The following is a 20,801-nucleotide window of genomic DNA, read 5'->3' as shown; positions in this document are numbered from 1 at the left end:
ATACATCAATTATCAGTATTTAATACAAGATTGGCCCCACCTCAAAAGGGACCACAGGCTATTTAACAGAAAGAGTAACAACTAGTAGGAAGCAAAAATTATTTTTATTCTCAGTTTCACATAGTGGAATTTAATTTAGATTTCAAGAAAGACCAACACTGCTTTCAGAATTCTTTAAGCAATGTTTACAAGATCATTAGTTGTGCTTTGTTAATCACCTTATTTCAGCTATTTCAATGTACCTTACTATCTTTCAGGTGCACCGGGATTCATCACCACTTTATTCAACATCATATAAAAAGACATATATAAATAATACAATTCATAGCTCAGAAAGAGGAACTGTTATGTCTTCCATAGTTCATAATCTGACAAAAGTTCTTGAGAATTTAGCTGTACTGCTACAACTTAGTAGAACAGCACCAAAATGAGGAACCTTAGTGTTATCACAGAAAACAGAAACAGTCTGTTTTGTTGTGTTTGTGTAAGGGAAAGAAAGCTCAAGGGGGAAACTCACGTGCACCAGTTCTGCACAGTGAAAAGCCATGCTCACAGAAGAGTCAGTGCAGCATGGAAGTGACCTTTCAGGAGTGGATTTTCTTGGGACAGAAAGTGCAGCTTAAAGAAGCACCTTTGAGGTATATCTAACTGGAACTACAGGTGATCAAAAACAATAGTAAGGAGTGATGGTGAGTCTTCACTTCTGTAAAATACTTTGTGGTGGCATCAGGATTCCTTTTTTTCCTCCACTTCTAACAGCTCATCAAGGAATTCCACAACTTCACCCTAGAAATGATTAAATTTAACAGAAATAAATTAACCCCCAAAATTGGTGGGAAATTTCTGCTATTTTAATAAAAAATTAATTGCAATGATAGGTGACCGAATATTTTTAACACCCTCCATGCAGACACTAGTCTAACAAACCTATAAAATGCAGGTAAGTGGTCCATACAGGTGTAGCACAAGACTTGCAGTGACACAGACTTTAAAAAGAGAAAATGTTATATATTTCACAGTACATCCTTTTGTACCTTTATAGGTACTTAAATAGACAGTGAAATCCTCAGACTTAGAGAGGAATAAATGTTTAAAGCACCTGTTAAATTAGGAAGTTGTTAGAATACCATAAAACATTAAAAAATTTTAGAAAGCTGCAAAATTTGAAGCCAAAGCATTTTCTAGAATGGTAACTTTGTATGTCTGCTCTAACCGTTTACATGCCCTGTCACACCCTTCAACACACGCTTTCTCCATTTTCAACCACGGATCTTCACAAAGCCATGCTTCAATGCAGCAAAAATGTGAAGAACCAGAGATACCAGAATGTTTTCCATACTGGAAACAAATATACTGGATTTAGATTCAGACCAGAAAACTTACAAGCTTCACTCTGCTAACACAGGGCACTAACACAATCTAACAATCCAACCTTATTTAAACTACTCCTAAGATAGTTCTATGTCCTATTATAGCTTAGTAAAATGTCTTCCTGCAGTCAAGCCTGAGCGCTCTGGGATGATACAGCCATTGCTGGAACTTACTGTGTTGTCAACTAAACTATGGTAACTGAGCTAAAACCTTCTGTGATCAGGCCAAGGAAACACCTTCAGTGGTGAAAAGCAGTAAATGTGCAGCAGCATCTCAAACCACTCAAAACTGACTGCAGCAGCCTGTCTGCTGACATTCTCAGAAACACCAGCATTTTCTGGTTTGCCTTCCATGCACAGCTCAGAAACACTGCCTGCGAGGGGAGACCCTGTGGGAATACCTGTGCCTATCCTCACTTTTTGAAACAACTTAAAAGTAGAGACACTCAGATGCTACATTTCCATCCTTTTACTCTAGTAACTACAATGCTCTGATAAACTCCTAATTTAACTCTGTTTTCTTTAAACCTTTCTGTCCTTTCTTTATTGACATAAACCTGTGGTCTAAAAAGGTCTTAAGAGGTCGTTTAGGTTTTTTCCAGAACAAATGGTAATTTTCTGTTGGAAAACCTGATCACCTCATACTCACTCTCATATTTAAATTAATGAGAACTTACACCAGTTTCCTTGAAAGCAAGTCATCCTTGTTTGGATGCTCATTTTCCCTCTTTCCTTCACCACCCATTCCAAGTCTCTGTGAACTGTAGGAGTTAGGCTTCGGAGTCTCTTCAACTGATGTTTACAATCCCAATTACATTTTTAGCACATTTTTGTCTAAATAGGCATTCCTTAGAAAGACAGCATCTTCTAGACACATTCTGAGACTCAAAATTTTACTGTTTTCTAGTCTGGTCAGAAAAGGGCATCAAAACTCTGACAATGAAAACAGTAAGAGGAAACAGAGAAATTTTGTCTATTTTTAATACAATAATGGTATTATGGATATTGTGATTAAAAAGTATCAACATTGCACTTTTAGGAGGCATGACTAGCTGGGAGAAAAATAATGAAACTGAGCAAACAAAAATAAAAGCAGGAGGAAAGCTGGCTGAAATAACTGCTGTTCTTGCTCCCTGCTTCACAGCTCCATCTCAAAAGACCACTGAGATTTTGCAGCTATTACGTGATTTTAGCAAGTCCTGAAGGATGGCAATTTTTTTGTGCCTTGAATTTGTTCATAAGATTTAAGTAACCAAATTCATATTACTGGCAGACTCATCACTAAGATAGAATTTTTCAGAAGACACACAACATACAGATAAAATTCAAGATTTTATTTCTGGCATGTTTTCAAATCCAGAAACATGTAAGAAATTAAAAAGGATATTTAAATGCAACAATATTAGGAAAAAATCCCTAAACAAACCTGAAATCTGAAATATCTAGTGTCTGAAACTGAGCTCTAATGGAAAGCATTGCAGAAGCTGTTGTGGTCTAATTAGATGTACTGAGGAATAAGAGAGGTTGAAATGTGGCAAAAATATAAAAATAGTTACTGAAACAATATATAAAAAATATTCTGTAATACAACTGAATAATTGCCTGTTGGTTATTTTAGAAAAGGCAAAAAACTCCAGATTAAACAAAACCCCAGTTAATATATTTTTGCCTGAGCCTTCACAATCAAAACTTAAAATATTTCCAAGTTGTCAGTAGAGTGGTTGGCAGCCCAATGAAAAGGTGATAACGTTGCCTCAGAGGAGGCCATCACATTGTCACACTGGCAGCTGTCACCAGGGTGATCACTGTCCTTGTCCCATTAGCACTCACTTCACACTGCACCAGACATTCAGCGTGGCTGAACTCAGTACACATTCCACAGGTGCTCATTCCAGGGGAAAAATCCTATCTAGGAACTTGGTGCTGATCTATGCCTGCAGACCTGGAGTCTGAAATGAGTCTTTGATACGATTTACTCCCTCAGTGAGACAGAGTCCCCCCTGTCACCTGCTGTGCTCTTCGGCTCCTCCCTATTATTACAGAAAGAACATCCAATTTTCCATGCAAAGTCGGCTGCAAACCCATAATTCCTTCTGCTGCCAGCTACTCGAGGGCAGTAGGACCACCAGCTCCAAGGCAGGTACCAGAAACACACCGGTGCTGATGTAAGTCACGGTGAGCAACCCATGGCCCAAAAGGTGATGCAGATACCTGGCTGCTAGGTAGGAAATCAGGATGTGAAGTGTGGCTGAGCTCAGGAAGAGAAGAGTTTGTTGCCAGACCAGTGATATTATCACATGAGTGATACTTAGGCAGCCAACAAGTGGCAAATACACACGTGGGCTGCTTGGTCAGCTGCAGGGAAGCATTTCCTCTGGTCACAGTCGTGTCCTCCAGGCTTGCCAGGCACAGGATGAGCAGCTCTGTGGCACCCACAGCCTCCCTCCCTGTGCTACCAACCACTTCCCTCTCCCAATCTGTGGACAGGGACAATCAGACTGATCAAGGATGTATGGGAAAAGATGGGAGAGGTATAGCCTGCAAGGTGTGACATTGAGCAGAAAAAGGGGAATGTTCCCAGACTGGTCTGAGTGGTAGGAGGAATCAGAGAAGCTGATCTGTCCAACTGGAACCTCTAATTATCTAATTATTCGCGTTAGATACGCGAAGTGAGCGCTCTTGGTGTAGATTAACAACTGAACACAGGTACAGACAGAACAAGTTTTGTGCCACAGTAGTTAATTCAAGAAGGTTTTAAGAGAGTATGTGAGTAGGTGAATTATAATAAAAAATTTATTATATTTTAATTTTAAAACAGAATTCTTGGTCAACTCTGAGTAAGCTAACCCAGGCTAGTGAGATTGTAACCCAGGCTAGTGAGATTGGGGCACCATCATAAGAGAAGCTAGAGCCTGGGGAAAAAAAACAAACAAAAAAACAAAACAAAACAAAACAAAGAACTAAAAAGGAGAAGAATGTAAAACTCCTCACTTAGTAGCTCAATGTACTGAGTGTCCAAGACCATGATATACATTGGGCCAGGCTCTTCCTCATGCACAGTTAAATGTCACATTCACAGTCATAAAACACAGCTTTTTTTGAGAAACATTTGTACTTTGGAGACTCCTGGCCAACTATTAAAATAAAACAACAGAGAGGAAGAGCTATGAGCACCTGGCTCAGTTACGGCACACTTGAGGCTGATGGTCCAGCACTAACTTTTCTTTCAACAGCATCATTTAAAAACAGTAGCAAGCAGCAGTTGCACTGCCCTGACAGACCCAGACACTTTGCCATGGCTTGCAATGATTGCCTTCTGCAAATGCAAGCATTAATCATTCATGGGTCCTTGCTTCCACCTGTAATCTGTTCTGTCCTTTCTCAGTATGGACTGTAAAAGTTATGGGAAACAATTAGCTTTCTTGTAATAACCCATACTTTCCGATGCAGATCTGCTGATGGCCTCTCCTATAGGGATTCTGTGTGTACTGCAGTGGGATATCCCATTCTTCAGGGCAGCAACAGAGAAGATAATAAAAGATAGTGGTCTAGAATGAATTCAGATCCACAGAAAATTATTATTATTATTATGAGCATGCTTTTATGTATGATTACCAGGGAATGGATAGGAAACAGCTTGTATTCTAATTCATCCAACAGCCTTAAGAGACAACCCACAGAGCATGAAGAATTGGCTGGATCTTTGTTTCCTTAGAATCTGTGACCTAGAAGAAAACTATTTAACCCACAAAACGTCCCCCAGTTGTCCTTCAGAGCAAAAATTCAAATTTTGCTGAAGTTCAAAGACCTCAATGTTTGGAGACATGTTCAACAGTGAGAGTAACAGATTTGATTCCCGCATGTACTGAGTGTAGGTGACCAGGATGTGGTGAAAAGGGTGGCCTCTAGGTGAGGAGCTAGCTGCCTTATAATTAATTATTGTCCTAGTAAGTAATGGGAGTAATCACAAGGGTTAGGCTATGAAAACCAGCAGATTTTGTTCAAGAACAAATAATCACCTTGCAAGAGCGAAGACAGATACCTGATACAGATGACTGTGGAGGACATTTGCTTCATGGACCTGGCAGAGCCTGCACATACACACCACACAGCCCACTGGCCAGCAATGTTTTGGAGGGGGAAAACATTATTTCGGAGTAACAGTAAGGCAAGTGTCAATGAGTGGCTCAGCCTGAAAGGTTTATTCAGCCTTCAACCAAGAGAAACCAAGAGTTTTTTGATCTAACCTTCAGTTAAAACCTGAGAGTTCACTGTGACCACCTCAAAGCCCTGCCAGAACTTCCATGAGCTGGACAGTCCAGGCTGGACATTCCTCACATTCTAGCTGGGGAAAAAATAAGAAAATCACTCAATTCTTTGTGCAGAAAAATTATTTGGCCTGTAACTTATTTCTTTTTCAGATACATAGTCCACAGTGTGACCAACTGCCACATACTTTTAGGGCTTTTTTTTTTTTTCAGTATTAAGAGAGCTTAGTTGTTTTTTTTACATGAACATTAACTACTTTCTCAAATATTTTCCCGTTGCATTTTAATAATATATTCTGAACCTTTAACTGTTCTTTTCCCGTATATTATGGGAGATTACAGTACACTACACTTATTACAGTAGTATTTTACAGTAAAACAGAAATGTGCTCTCCTCTTAACATATTTATAATGCCTATAAAACATGAGTCAACCCAATTGCAGAGGGACTTCAGCATTGAACCAATTGCACAGAGAGCAGAAGACTTCCAGTGGCCTTGTTTCCAAGCTCTAATTATGCTCTCTGGCCTGCTTTCTGCTGCATGCAGAAGTCTAAGAGAATCTGGGCAGTAGGAGTTCCTCCTAATGCCACTACCTGCAGCTTGGGGCCATCCTGCCATTTAAGCCCAACCATGCTGGCAGTTTCCCATGCAAAGCAGCATAAATGGGAGCAGGAACACCTTAGACCCAGACACATATCCAGTGGTGCAGAAACAAGAGGAGAAAGCAGAAAGACCCAGCCATATGGGAAAAATCTCCACTAGAAAATGATGATGGAAAACAACCAAAATCACCTCATCTTCCTTTTTCTTTAAAAAAGTGTATGTTGAACAGGGACCATAACACTGCCCATTAGCTGGCAAATCTCTCTGAGGCAGCTGCCACCAGCTCTTCTCAGGGCAGCAGTGCTGTTGGAGCTGTGCTGGTCTGAGGTCACAAGCAGGGCAGGGTTTACAGGTCTGCACTTACAACTTGCTGATACAAGCACACTTGTGTAAATCATTTGAACACATGCAAGGAGTTAATAAAGCTCAAAGTATGTTGTTAGCCATTCCCAAACAGAAAAATAGGCTGAATTCAGATTACTATTTGCTATCAGCACTCCACTGGGGCCCTTGTGTTTTGATGCTATTCCTTATGTCCTCTTTCCACCAGTCACATTAGTTCAGTACTTATTCCTCTTTGCGTTACATGGATGTGATGAAACACAGAGCATCTTAATTTCAACCACTACACAAATGGGACACACACTATATACAAATAAAAAGAAAGATGTCAAAAAAAGTGGGTCAAAGCTGCCAACAGCTTTTCACCTACTGATTAAGTACTGAAAGAAAAATCACATTGTAGGCTCATCCCTGCCAAATACTTGTGGTTCTTATGTAATTTAGAACAGCTAAGTAGCTATCCTCCCCCTCAAAAAAAAAAATTCCATAAGAACGCTGACTTTATGGGCCAAAAACACGTCTCATACAATCAGTGTGGTGCTGGAGTTACATCTACACCAACTGTCTGGCTCTTAACTGCATTTCAGTGTGCCACTTAAATCTGTGCAGTACCAGGAGCTGTATCCATGATAGCCTTGATGCATTACACATCTGAACAGAAATCAAGAAGCTTGTCTATCCATGGCCAACTAAGATGACAACACTGTAATGTTCTTTTAACTTCCCTGTGGAAAACTGCGAGGATATTTAAGAATAATTACTTTTTCTTAAAATTAGCTGGCACTAATATGCTGTCACCTCTACTGTGTTAAATGTTTGAATTAAGAGTTTTTCATTTCCTTGTGGAAAAACATTAATAGAGTAACACAAGCAGGACAGTATTTCTTGTAGTAACATATGCAAAAACCATTACTGCCTGTTCCAGCCTCTGCAATTACTGCTATGTATTCCTGAGGAAGCCAAATGTTTTCACTCACTTTGCTAGTGGGATTTAGAAAGACACATGGATGATCTGGGATACAGGAGCGCTGAGATGTCTGAATAAAATGAGATTCTCCACATGAAAATAATGACACTCACATAGGAAGGAATCCTCTTGCCACATCAATCTTTTCGCTTCCGTCAAGGGAAAAAGAATTATTTTGTTTCTGCAGATTATCTTGTGGGCTGTCTTACTGGCCACTTCACAAACAGCAAATATGGACCACAGAAACTCACAGAAGGTATGGCCTAAGGCCCAACAAGCACATGGTTTAAATAAACAGAATGCACTTAGAAGAGAGCTTGCCTCCATCCTTAACAATTTTTAATAAAGTTTTTACTGCAATGCCTTATCTGGGGTTTTCATCAGTTTTCAACATTCCTATGGAACAAACTTTTCTATCTGTGCCAGGAGAAATATTAAACAAAATAAAAAATTCCACTTATACTACCAGGTCCTGCCCATAGAGCAGAAACTGCAAGGTAGTGGTTTTACCTTTGTGCTATTCCTGCTCTGTCTGCACTCCCTGGCAGTCTCCTGCAGCCAAAGACAAGTCCTGGTAGCCAGGGATTTATGAGTTCACTACAAAAGCCAGAGCCAAGCCAGAGGCATGGACAGCCTCCATCCCTCACAGGTTTTTGGGCCCTAGCAAGGGAGGGCACAGAGGCCCTTCAGCTTTTCCCCTGAGAAGAAGAATGGTAACTTTCCTAATACAAAGAGAATGGGAGGTAGGGATATCTGTGGCATAAGCAGGCCCAGTAATTTTGGTTGTTTGATTCAAACATATAATCCAGTGTAATGTGACTTCCTTGTCAGCCCAAAAGTCAAACTGAGGTTTGCACTGCACCACCCTCCTGCAGATTGCTAGGTCATTTGTAATTGCCCTGGTGAAAGGGGCTACAGGAATGAATGCCAGGAAATAAATGCTTGTTTGTTCTACACACGCTGCTGGAGGCTGAAGATTGTTCTTGAGCCCCTTCTTCTAACAACATATGGGGAAAACCCTCAAAATGGACTTCTTCACCCCCTCCTTAATTACTTATCCCTGGGCTTTGAAGCAGCAGATAGAAAAGAAGGAAAAAAAGTACAAATGAAGTCAATGCCTAACAAAAGAAAACATCATGAACAAAGCACAAACCAACATGGGAATATAAAAAGCGCTCATGTGTTTCACACCTTGATGAAAATACATACAGACTAGTCCTCATCTAAGTTTAACCTTAAAGCAAGCTTATTAAACTGTCTTTCAGGGGGTTTTACCAAAATCTGCAGGAAAGTCTTCCTGAATTCTGGTAACATTGCAATGGAATTTTACATAGAGTTGTGTTCAGATCACAAGAATACCAAAGACAGCACAGACATTACTTCTCTGTAAAATATTCTCTCTCCCTATGTTGTGCTGGATAATAAAAATTGCAAAGGTGTTTTCATTTTTTAACATAAACCATTTTTGTCTTTTCTAAGTAGAAAAGACCTTGGCAGTGCTCATTACAGATACCCTTGCCTCGTGTCTTAACTAAGCACAGCTCTTACTTTGTCAATGCCAGCAACATTTCATCATCTGAAGAATTTTTTTTAAACCTCTGAATGAAAGGACCCAAAAACAAAGCAAAAGGCAATCCAAAACCTCCCATGAATTATACTTTAATTTCAGTTGTGGAAGGAAATGCCCTTTCAGCAATTAAACTACTTTTCTTGCACCAAAATAAAAAAATCCCTTTTACTTATTTTCCAGTGTAAATAGTAGTCATTATATGTTATTTGGCCATGAATTCCAACCATTTAAAAAGTATGACTGGGTGACCAAAATGCCACTGAGGAGAAAAAAAATAACAGATAACAAGACTTCCTTTGGACAAAAATTGCAATTTAGGTGGTTACTTCTGGACAAAATCATAAGGACCTTTAAATCTAATTTAGACAACATTTCAGAAAAAAAAAAATAAATCTACACCCCCTCCAGCCCCCCCAAAACACCAAATCCAGAAAAACATTTGGTTTAAATATATATACACAATTTCTCTGCCCCCTGGTGCTACAACTCAAAAACTAGGTTTCCTTTTTTTCCTGTGGGCTCAGTGCATTATATATTCACCTCTGTGGTAATTCTGTCATGTTTCTTTTAAATGGTACATGATGTTCTTTGGGTTTGTTCTTTTAGTCCACTTACCAAAGAAAAATTTATTATAAATTGGTCGTGGCTACAAGAAGATTTTTCCATATTAGTGAAATCCTGGAATTACAGCTATGTATCATCTTCACTTTAAATGTGATTGCTGCTTTTTTGACCATGGTTTCATTTCTAGACAACTCACCTCATCATCATCCATCAGATGTTCCTTTGCAAATTCATACATTTCCAGCTGGAGTGTGGTAATGTTGTGGTATCGAACTGCCTCCTAGCAAAAAAACCCCAAATTTCTGTTATTTTAGGGTAGCAAGACAGGGGAGAGTCATCACATGTGTCCTGAAACTATCCCAGTGGAGTCAGACCCAGACCTTGTAAAGGTAGACCCCAGGCAGGGTTCACAGTGTTTGAGAAACGAAACAGCAAACAGCATATTCCAAACTCTCCTGTGGATCTTCCCAAGCACAGGCTCCCTCACTGCAACAACAAAGCACTCTCCTCTTTCTCATGTTTCAAAGCACTGGCGAGTCTGAGAGTAAGGAATGAGACTGCCAGGGCTGAGCAGCAGCCTGTGCCTGCATTCCAGTGGGCTTTGGACAGGAGAAAGCCTCTGTCTCCCTGTGCTGGCCTATGGCAGCAGGCAGTTCTGGGAAACAGACACCCTGAGTCGATTTGCATGATAATGACTCACCACCCCAGGCTGAGCCTGGGCTAGGGAAACTCTGCCAGGTCACTCACCTGTCCCTCCTCACTTCCCAGCCTGGACAGCACAGGGTAGCTCACTCACACACTCTCATATTTGTGAGCACCAGTTGTCATCCACTTTGATTACTCCCTTTAACTTCTTTTGGGGAAGAAAACAGGAGACTCCCTCCTTCACAAGAACATCTAAAGGTTTGTACCAGAGCCAAATGTTGCTCTCACCCCATTACCACTTTTTGGAAATAGACCAGAGGCATTATGGTTTTCCAGGCAAGTGATTAGGACAGCAAGCAACTTCTGTTTATAGCTACATAGATCAAAGTACAATACAGCTGTGTGCATTTAATATTTTGTGTTTTAAAACAAAATTATCTGTAGTGGCCAGCTCCAGGAGTTATCAATGAAACATTCAGAGTGCATGTGTAGGGCCCTTGTTCTGCACTCTCTGCACATGTATGCCAAATTTGTCTGCGGTTTGCTGTTTCATGCTCTTGCTACCCCTCACTCCCTCCACCACCAAACATTGTCTCCAACATGGTTATAAAGCACTGTTCTGTTCCCAAAAGCAGTGACAAAGCAGCAGTCCCCTTCCCCTGTGAGCTCAGACTTGCTGCTGCTGCCTAAAAGAACCAAATGCATTTTTGCTGCTTTTTGTCTCAGTTGGCCCTGCAGAGCCAGGGCAGGCCTGGGTTCCCACTGTGCCAATTAAATGTGTGCTCTAAGAGGCATGACTAGAAGGCACTAAATTTAATTTGTGGGACATATACTGCTAATGACTAACTAGTTGTACAGCCCATATGACTGATGCCTAAGCAGTCACTGAGTGTCACAATTTAGCTGCATGACTTAAATCCTGGTAACAAGAAACATTGGAAAATACAATTTGATACCACAATCCAGGCTGTAAAATTTCCTTGCACATAAAAATTTAAGAACAGGATGGAAACCTATTTTTAAAATAGTTTTCCAAAGCCAGATGACAATTGTTGCTGGATGGACTGGTGTCTTCTTTGCAGCAAGCATTTTGATCTAGATAATTAGATGCAATACAGTCCTGAGCCTTCTTCCATCCTCATCCACCCAACTGTATTCTAAATGGAGTAAGTGGAAAGCCAGTTTAGCTGGAGTTACCAATTTCAGACACATTCCAATGCCCACAGAACCCAAAATAACAAGCGAGTGGGCAACTATGTGTTGGCAAATAATGATTCACAAAAGCCTGAATGTCACTCAGAGATTTCATCACCAGAGATTTCAGGGGCCAGCTGCTTCATTTATAGAGGTACATAAAGATATAAATATGCCTAAGTGTCAGAGAGGTACCAGGAGTTTACTTCTCATCATATCTTATATGCTATTGTAGTACATTTCAACAGCAAGGGAAGAGTTATAATGACATTCACTGTTTACATTACACACTACACCTCTGTGTACAACTTTCTATATGATTTTAATAAAACAGGATGTGTTGAACTCCAGAATCAGCAGATCTCCCGCATTTTCCCACTATATTATTAGAGAAATATTTGAAACCTGTCTAGAAGGCATTTTAGGTAATTGACCTACCGATCTGGGCTGAAAATCCTCCTCTTTAAGTCCCCATTTGTCTTTGTGGTACTGGTAATAGACCATGTTCTGTTTCATTACTTCATCTTTTGCGTCGAACAGAAGGTAGCTAGCAGCACAAGAAGCTGCATTCTTCATGTCATTCACTAATTAATAAACACACACCAAAAAAACCAAGGTAAGGTAAATGAACAAACTCCTACTATTATATAAGCTCTGGAAAACTCAAACACAGCCCATACTCTACCTCCTCATCAGCTGCATAGAGAAAAAAAAATTGCTCCCCAGAAATGATATGCTATTTTTGTGTTCTGAAACACATACGGCCATGATTCAAAAATCAATTCATCATCAACCTTTGATGGTTTTCTATGAAAATCCTAACCAAATGCTACCCCCAGGTATCCCAGTATCACCACACAGCTTGGTGATACACACTGGGATATTTATTTAAAAAACAAACAAAAATATATTAAACCCCTCCTTACTTCTCTATTAGGATTGATAAAGAGGGAAGGGTCAAGGTAAAGTGTGTAGTCAAACAACACAAGAAAGAGTTATTAGTGGCTGATGTGTCTTCCCTTTGATACTGGAGCCTGCAGGAACAGCTGTAAGGGTTCTTTACAGCTGTAATGTGTTCTTTACAGTGCAAGCAGCTCCTCAAGAAACCACAACTTTCACTGGTTAATTTACGTATCAAATATGTCATCACTGAGCACCAAACACTACAATTTCTGTTAAGTGGTCCCCTCTTTCTTCAAAGCCCATTTAGCCCCATTCTAAGAGGATGATAAGAATCCACAAGGAAAAAGCAAATACTATTAAATACTCCGTAGGTTTGTCTGTGGAAGAAATTCTGTCCCATGTATGTTAACTACAGTGACAACAGGGAGCAAAAGACATCAGGAAACTTAGATTTTCTGTCCCAGAACAGTTTAAAATGTAGATTATGGAGGCTACTACCTACATTCTAAAGCATAAAATTAGAGGGAAAAGATGATGAATGGAATCTGTCCCACATCATCCAACATGAGCAATATTTAAGCAAAATAAATCACTACTTACATTTATAATATGCAAACTGCAAGTAATGGTACATGGTGGCCACAAATTTTTCAACGACAAAGCCTCCTATAATGGGTGTCAGATTGCTCTCACACTGCACTTTGCATGCAAGGACTTCAATATAATGATCTGGAAGGAAGAAAACAGCAACAGAGGATATGGATGGCACAGAGTGAATTGTAATAATCTCTCCCATTAGTCACCCACTAAACTTCGGCCTTATAATGCTCTCCTGGGTCCTGTGCATCTGGATCCTGCTGTTTGGAAGTACTGAGAATCTACAACTCCATCTGAAGTATGAATCAAGTGCTGGTACTAGGCCCTTCTGTAAAAATCTGTACGGCTGACTTTCAAGGCATCAAAGCTGGAATTCCAGAGAACCGAGCACTTAGGTTTCACTGACACCTGCAGGCAGCATGTGGTGGTGGGTTTTACAGACTACTACACAGTACTGCATTATTTCCTAGCTGTAAACGTAACAGTGCTTTCTTTCCTTTCCTAAATTTTGCAAGCCTCTGTAATTTCACTACATTATTGCACAAATAAGGTCCCCATGCTGCTGAGTAAAACTGTGTCACAAACGGACACAGAAGGTGATTGCAAAATAAACCTCCAGAGATGGATGTGTTATGGGCCCAGAGTTTGGATGTTTCAAGAGAGAAGAAAGAGGAGAATATGCTGCTTACCACAGAAAAACTTTCAGACAGAAACAGGTAAGTTCACAAGCTTACCCAGTCTAAAAATTTCTATATATAATGCAATATAGGACTGTAAGTGATTTTATCTTCAAGAATAAAGAATAAAAGAATAAAGAAGAAAACCTTCCAGCAAAAAGTTTCAAGCATTTTCTGGATATATCATATTCATCAACAGCACTGAAAAGAAATATTTTAAAGTCTTAGTTTCCCTGTTAGCCACATTTGGCAGGTGAAAGCAAGTTAGCTAAGCCTGTGCAGCATATTTCTGACCAAGACAAAAGAACACTTTTCATCCCTGAAAACTGCTAACATGAAGAACACTAAGGTTAACTAAAAATAACTGCTGAAACTAACTAAAAATAACTGGCCTAATGAAATTACCAGACCCATCTTTTATAAGAGCAGTGGAATTTCCAGACACAGTGGTGTTCAATTCCAGCCAGCAGTTAAAGCCAGAGATGGGAGTCCCTCAGTGAAATGATCCCACACAATGAGGACAGCTGGCTTCCTAACATAACTCACTGCTCAGGAATAAATACATACCTAGTGCAAGACCCAAATACTTCTGGTTAACACTTACTGCTACATCTGCTTCATGCAGACCCTTGGAGGCAGAATATCTCTCCCTGGAACACAAGCACGATTCAGCCCAGGCAGTGCAAATAAATGTGAACATTCTTATCTCAAGACCAAAATACTTGAAATGTATGAACATGGCCATGGTGACATCATGAAGTAATTCCTACCTTTCCTTGCCATCACTACTGCTGGGAGTTGTCCTTTCCTTCCAAAGAGGAAGAGGAAGGGTGACAGTAAGTGTCAATCACAGCTGAGCACAGACAACTACTCCTTACAGTGCCTTGGGAATTGTCCTGATGTCAGAGCTCTGACCCACTGGAAAAGAAAGTCTATGTTCCTTGTTTTACCACTTGTGATTTGTGCTCCACTCCATATTTGCTATCCTAGACAGGATAGCAAATTGCCTGTTTTGCCCAAGAGCAAGTCAAGGCTTGAGGAATAGCCTGCAATAGCTATTCCATGTCAGCTGTGCTGGTGGATACCAGCTGCACACCATGAGCACGAGAAACTGAAGCTGCTCTTGTGTAAACATGCTTCCCCAAAAGTTTCCCCTCACCAAGACATATTATGGCTTCAGGACAAAAAGTCAGTATGTTTTTCCTTAGGGCAACATAAAACATAAAAAATGGAAGAGAATTTCTAAGCTTATTGAGAGAACATGCAGGTGTTCCCCACAAAAATATTGTCAACAGCACTGAGCTGTCAGAGCACTGACAGAGAAATTACTTGTTCCTTTCACTGCCAAAGAGCATGAGAAAGAAATGTGTACGTGACATTTTGACAACAATTTAAAAAGTTGATGTCCCTTTTCCTTTGCAAAGCAATGGATTTTTTTTTCTTTTTTGGCTATACACACAAAATACATATGTTACCTACTAGTAAAACTCTAATGTAGGAAAGATTAAAAATAGCCAACAGAACTTTGCCATACTTATGAGAAAGGAGACACAGCTCACCAGACCTACACAAACCACAAAGCTGATTCCAAAGGCAGGCTAACCATTGAGCCCCAAAGGTGGCCAAACTGATACTGAGATGATGATCAAGAGACCTGGGTGGATGACCACTGCTACCCACATGGAGCAGCTATTATTTACACATCTATGTTGCTCTGACACAGAACTTCCATGCTAATGTAATATCTCTGCTCTGACTTCCTGATAGATCTCATTTATGTTACTGAAGAGAGGAAAAAAGTAAACCAGAATTCAAGCAGTTTTCAGTGAATCTAATAAGCTCCTACTGGCCTAAACTGAGGAACAGGACTTGGGTAACCAATCCTATGAAAAAACTGTGATGCACTTTGGAGACATCTTTCCTTCCTGTGTCCTAACCACTCACCTGCAATGGAAAGATAGAAGTCTTTAAAATCTGTGATCTCTCGGGAGCCTTCACAGGCTGCTATGCAGTCATCATAAGCTCTGAAGAAATCTGGAAGAGCCAGTTCCATGTCCGAGATGGATGTCCGCCAATTGTCGCCATTGTACGCTCTCACAGCCCTGACAAAGAGATTCTGAAAAATTGGCAGGAATGAATCAGCAGTAGCTGTGAGAAGTGTTGTGTAAACTCAAATACAGTAAATGATGTCTCCACATTTCTGGATGACTGTATGAGCTGCTCTCCAGATGGATATAAATACAGGAGACTAAAGGATTTTAACAGGTATCTCCTATAGAGTAGAGTATGTAATTCAATTTCCAATCAGAAGAAAAGCCTGCTGGAGAGAAGTAACGGTGTGAGTCTAGAGCACAGGCTGTGACAGAGATATTCAATGGAATCTTGAAGTCAAATGTCTGAGCTATTTTCAGCTGTGCCACTACAGCACTCATGAATTTGGCTAACTAGGCACCTGCTTAGCTCCAGCAGTGATCTACATGTAGCAGCTTTCGGGTACACATCTGTCTGATTTGCTGTGACTCATTTGTGGAACAATGAAGTGCAGGAGAGGTGAGAATTACTGAATACAGCAAGAAGGCAGAACAAAGATGACTGAGATGACAAAAAGAGGGAGATTAAGAACTGAGAACACATAAGCAAATGAGATCCCTGCATCTCACCAGATGAGGAGTAATAGAACAGTACCAAAAGAGCCAACTCTCCTGAATAAAAAGCATACCTCATAAGGCTTTGTCTCCAAGTCTTTAATATGCTCCTCAGCATCAGGTATGCTCTTATAGTAGGCCATATTTCTTTGCATCATTTCATCATCTGGATGCTTCAGAAGAAATGTGTGAGCTGCTGCAATAGCTTTTGGAAGATTATTAGCCTAAACAGGGATAAGGAAAAGAACATGTTAAAAAAATATTAGCAGGAGAAAAGAAAACCCAAACAGTTCAAAAGTTCCTAGTTTTGTCAATGAATTTTCCTGCATTCTCTATATTCACAAATCTACTGAGAGCACAGTCTCAGCAGATACAATGGTACAGTAAAACTGATGTAATTCTTCCCAGTTTTACTCCCAGCTGCATCACTATGAGCAAATTTTTTTTTAACTTTAGAAGTCTAATATTCTTGCAGACAGTATAGATGACTGCTGTAAATCAAAAATATTAGGTTTTTCCCCTTGCCCTCCCCTGTACATAGAGCTGACAAAGCAAAAGTCTATATCAGGGCTCCTGGGAGGGATTAAGCTCAGAGCAAGTACAGATGCTAACCTATGGATACTGGTCAGGAGTCATCATTGTTTGTATGTGTTTATGTCACTTCTTTGCCTAGCGGCACAGAGGACATTATTACTATAATATATTTTCCTGGTGGCATTACAAAGTTAGAGCATACTGCAGAGACTTGGTCAAAAATTGTGTCCTAAAGCAATTTTCTGCACCCATTTTTCAAGAAACTTTAATCCCTGTTAGATATACTTTGTGAAGTGTTCATTTCTCATTTACAACTGCATGTACCAAACACCTATGCACTTCTGTGTGCATGCCACTTATGTTTTTTTAAATTTTATATATACACATGCATATTTTCATAATTTACATAGTATATATGCACATATTTAGGAGAGTGAGAGAGTAAGCAAAGGTCTGGGGTATTTGTGAAATGTTAAAATCTCTTTTCTAGGCCAAGATCCACATCAGCCCACTCAGTGTATTGATGTACAGGCGATACAGAGTGAAATAGCTCACATGTGAAATAGCTGCTGGCAGCACATGCTGGAAACAAGCAAGAATCCCAGGCCCATGTGCACACACAGCCTTCTGCTTGCATCCACAGAAGCTGCCCTTTCATTTCAGAAAGGAACCTGAGAGACGGCTGCACACGAGCAAGACTTCAACCCACGCACTGCTGCTGCGCCGCTAGCAGTGGCCCAGCACTGGAACTCTGCCAGCTGCCCTTCCTGGCTGTCCCAAAACTATGTGTTTCCACTCAGCCTAGACCCTGCTAAATGCAAAGGGAAATCTCAGCTGCACTTTCGTCAAATGCCTGGTTTCTTTCGTGCTGTAGCTGTAACCCCGCTTCCTTGGTAGGCTGACAAGTCTCATTTTTGCTTAGGCTCATGATTCACCCTTGGTTTCTATTTTCATCTCTTTGAAAAAAATGAAAGGTTTTGTAGAAACACACTCCTAAGTGAGCTCAGTGGCTCGGAGAAAGCTCCCTCCAGAGGAGCAAGCAGCAGCGCAGGAAAAGCTACTCCCAGAATCTTACAACGTGGCAAATTTCTCTGTGGAGCCCACCTGAATACACATGCGGTCACTCCGAAAAATTACATCAAGCATTTTCCTCCCACTTCTTCCTCTACTATAAATGCCATTGAGGGGGTGGAGGGGTGGGGGAAGGGGGGAAGTTTCCTTCTGCAGAAACCCCAGCCAGGAAAAAGTCCTACGGATGCAGCAGTTTGTAGCTCTAGAAGGCCCATTCAGAACTCCCCGAGAGATAAGGGCTTGGAGCTGCGCTACAAATCCAGTATGAAACACAATATAAACAACAGACACTAAAGGCAAACCCACCAAACTAGGCTGCTCAAACTTAATGCAAATGTGATTGAAAAAAGAGTTTAAAGGGAGGGGGAGGGATTCCTCCAATTTCCCTCTCACACTCCTACCTGGCAGTTACTTGACTGTATTTGAAATGGTAAGAAGAAAAGATACTTGGTATTATCCATACATTGCAAACTTTGTATGTGCCACAAGGGGGGAATTAATAGTTAAGATAAGAAGAGGCAACATTTGTGGTGATGTCATTTTGGTATCCATATATGGCTTTGAGAATTCAAGGAATTCCTGCCCTCTCAGTGAAAAGAAAAGGCAGAGGCTTTAATGTATCAAGTTCTTTTGCATGGTGTCAGGGAAGGCATTGGACGCCAATGTGATACTGTGCTTGTGGATACTGTTCTGGTTTTATGAGAGCACACTTCCCTGCATCTGTTTGGAAAAACTGCTGAGAAAACAGCACTCCTGAAAACAGGACACAGCAACAGTTTTAGAAGACGTGTGCTTTCAAGAGGCAATCTCAAAACAGTGCACAAGCATACAACCCTATGTAATGAATACGGGAGTAGGTTAGCAGTGAATCCCTAAAAGAGAAAATCTAATGAAAGAGCTCAGCTTGTTTCCTCCCCACAGAGAGGCCCTGATTACTTCAAATGCAAATAATTGCAGTATCTGAGGGGATGGCAGGAGAGACGGACCTTGATATAGAGATCAGAAGGTGAACATGAGAAGGGAGAAAATAATCAAATAGATCCTGGAAAGAAGAATGACAAGAAGCTAGAAAAACAGGATGAAACCTGTTAAGAGTGTTCCCCGTCTTGGCTGACCAAAGAGCAAAAGGTAAATACCATTGCAGGGCTAGCATTATAGTGTCCCACTTCAGCAGCCAATTTTTGCTTCATTCCTTTTCACAGCTGTAATGAAACTGGAGTTTTCCAGGCACAAGGCTATCTGCAAGTCACAGGCTGGGGGCTGCTGCACTTGAGAGAACTGGACCAGAAACGAGCAAGTGAAGAAGGTGGACACGCTGAAGGAGAAGCAGTGAAGATCGTTTGCAATAGCAGAGCTGTGACACGAAGAGTCTGAAAAAGGTTCCAGAGAAGGTTAGCAAGTAAGGCAGATGGAAAGATGAGAGGGGCAGGAATGACACAGCTACCGAACACAAAGGCAGTGTCCGGTGGCTGGATGTCAAGGAAGAGCTGGAAGGGCTGATTCTCAGGGACATGCTGGATGAGCTGTAAAAAACGGGTGAAGAGCGAGCTGGATGGTATGTGGGTAAGCAGGGGAAAGACAACGCACACACTAATCCCACTGTGGGTTACAGGAGTGGGATGAAACAACAGAAAAGCTTGTCAAGGAGAGGATTACAAAGTATAGGGTTGGCAGCCTAGGGGAACAAGGACTGACCAGGGGCAGGGAAGAAATAGAGATGAGGCAGGTGACAAGTGGTGTGGAGAAAGTGATGAGGAATGAGGTCGTGGCCCAGAGTAACCTGCTCCAAGGGCCAGGCGAGGGGTCGGCATGACGGGAGGCTTTTCTAGCACTGGGTGCACCAGGCACTTGGGGTCTGTCCAGACTGTCCTGGGACACACCATGCTGTTCCCCTCCACCACCGCACCAGGCGAGACTTTGAAGAGGAGAGCCCGCGACAGAGGTGGGGGGAGCGGAGGCAGGGCAGAGAGGCGGGAGGAGAAAGGAGGAGGGATCAAGGAGCGGGGCGGGATGAGGGGGGCTCTCACCTTGAAGTAGGCGAACTGCAAGTACTTGTAGGGCTCGCGGCGCTGGAACTCCTGGAGCAGGTCGCGGCCGGGCTGCGCCTGTCGGAAGGCGGGCAGCCCCTGCTTGCAGCGCCGCAGGCACTGCGCCCGCCGCAGCACCCCGGACAGGAGGCGCAGCTCCTCCAGCGCCGCGCCGGGGGCAGCGCGGGCCGCGGGGGGCGGCTGCCCGGCCGTGCTGCAGTTGCGGTGGCAGAAGGCCTCGCTGTCCCGCAGCAGGCGGTACAGCCGCATGCTGACCTCCAGGTAGCTGACGCTCTCGGGCCAGTTCTCGGTGCTGTATTGGTCCAGCCCGTAGCGATAGGCCGACTCCAGCGGCATCAGCTCGTCCCGAGGGAAGCTGCGGAAGCTGTAGCGCTCGTACTGCGCCCCCGCCGCCGCCAGCAGCGCCAGCAGCGCCGCCACCCACATGGCTGAGCCTCCGGCACCGCGCACACCGCACAGCACCGCACAGCACCGCACAGCACCGCACAGCACCGCACAGCACCGCACACACCGCACAGCACCGCACAGCACCGCACCACGTCGCTGCCGCCGGCGGGGCGCAGGGCCGGAGAGGCGGCCCCGGGCCGGGAGGAGGGGAGGGAAAAGCGGGTGGGCCGGGGAGAAGGCAGGGCAGAGGCGGTCCCGGGACCGGGGCGGAGGGAGAGGCGGCCCCGGGGAGGGAGCCCGGCCGCGGCGGGGCGGAGCGCCGGCTCCTCCGGCCGCCCTCGGTGCTGCTGCCCGGCCGGAGCCGGAGCTGCTGCCAGAGGCAGTCACCTCCGCAAAGAAACTTCATTAATGTGT

At 42.4% G+C, this 20,801-nt stretch overlaps 1 protein-coding gene across 1 annotated transcript; it reads right to left on the bottom strand.

Annotated features, from left to right (window-relative positions):
• Nucleotides 1-85: 85 nt before the first annotated feature.
• Nucleotides 86-20,649, bottom strand: CRTAP (cartilage associated protein). The gene is made up of 7 exons (XM_023919481.2): nucleotides 19,980-20,649; nucleotides 16,422-16,571; nucleotides 15,647-15,818; nucleotides 13,029-13,157; nucleotides 11,964-12,109; nucleotides 9,883-9,966; nucleotides 86-786 (listed from the first exon to the last, which is right to left on the bottom strand). Exons 1-7 carry the CDS (start codon nucleotides 20,424-20,426, stop codon nucleotides 727-729), a joined length of 1,188 nt encoding a protein of 395 aa, XP_023775249.2. The 5' UTR covers nucleotides 20,427-20,649; the 3' UTR covers nucleotides 86-726.
• Between the last annotated feature and the right edge of the window lie 152 nt (nucleotides 20,650-20,801).

Source organism: Cyanistes caeruleus, chromosome 1 (assembly GCF_971803275.1).
Source record: "Cyanistes caeruleus chromosome 1, bCyaCae1.hap1.1, whole genome shotgun sequence".
Lineage (NCBI taxonomy): Eukaryota > Metazoa > Chordata > Aves > Passeriformes > Paridae > Cyanistes > Cyanistes caeruleus.
This window is presented reverse-complemented; position numbering and strand designations above follow the sequence as displayed.

Coding starts and splice junctions, on each gene's coding strand:
- CRTAP (XM_023919481.2), bottom strand. CDS start 20,426: ATGTGGGTGGCGGCGCTGCTGGCGCTGCTGGCGGCGGCGGGGGCGCAG. Junction 12,110..13,028: donor GCAGTTTGCATATTATAAAT/GTAAGTAGTGAT, acceptor TTTATTAATTAG/TGAATGACATGAAGAATGCA. Junction 787..9,882: donor ATCTGATGGATGATGATGAG/GTGAGTTGTCTA, acceptor AATCATTTCTAG/GGTGAAGTTGTGGAATTCCT.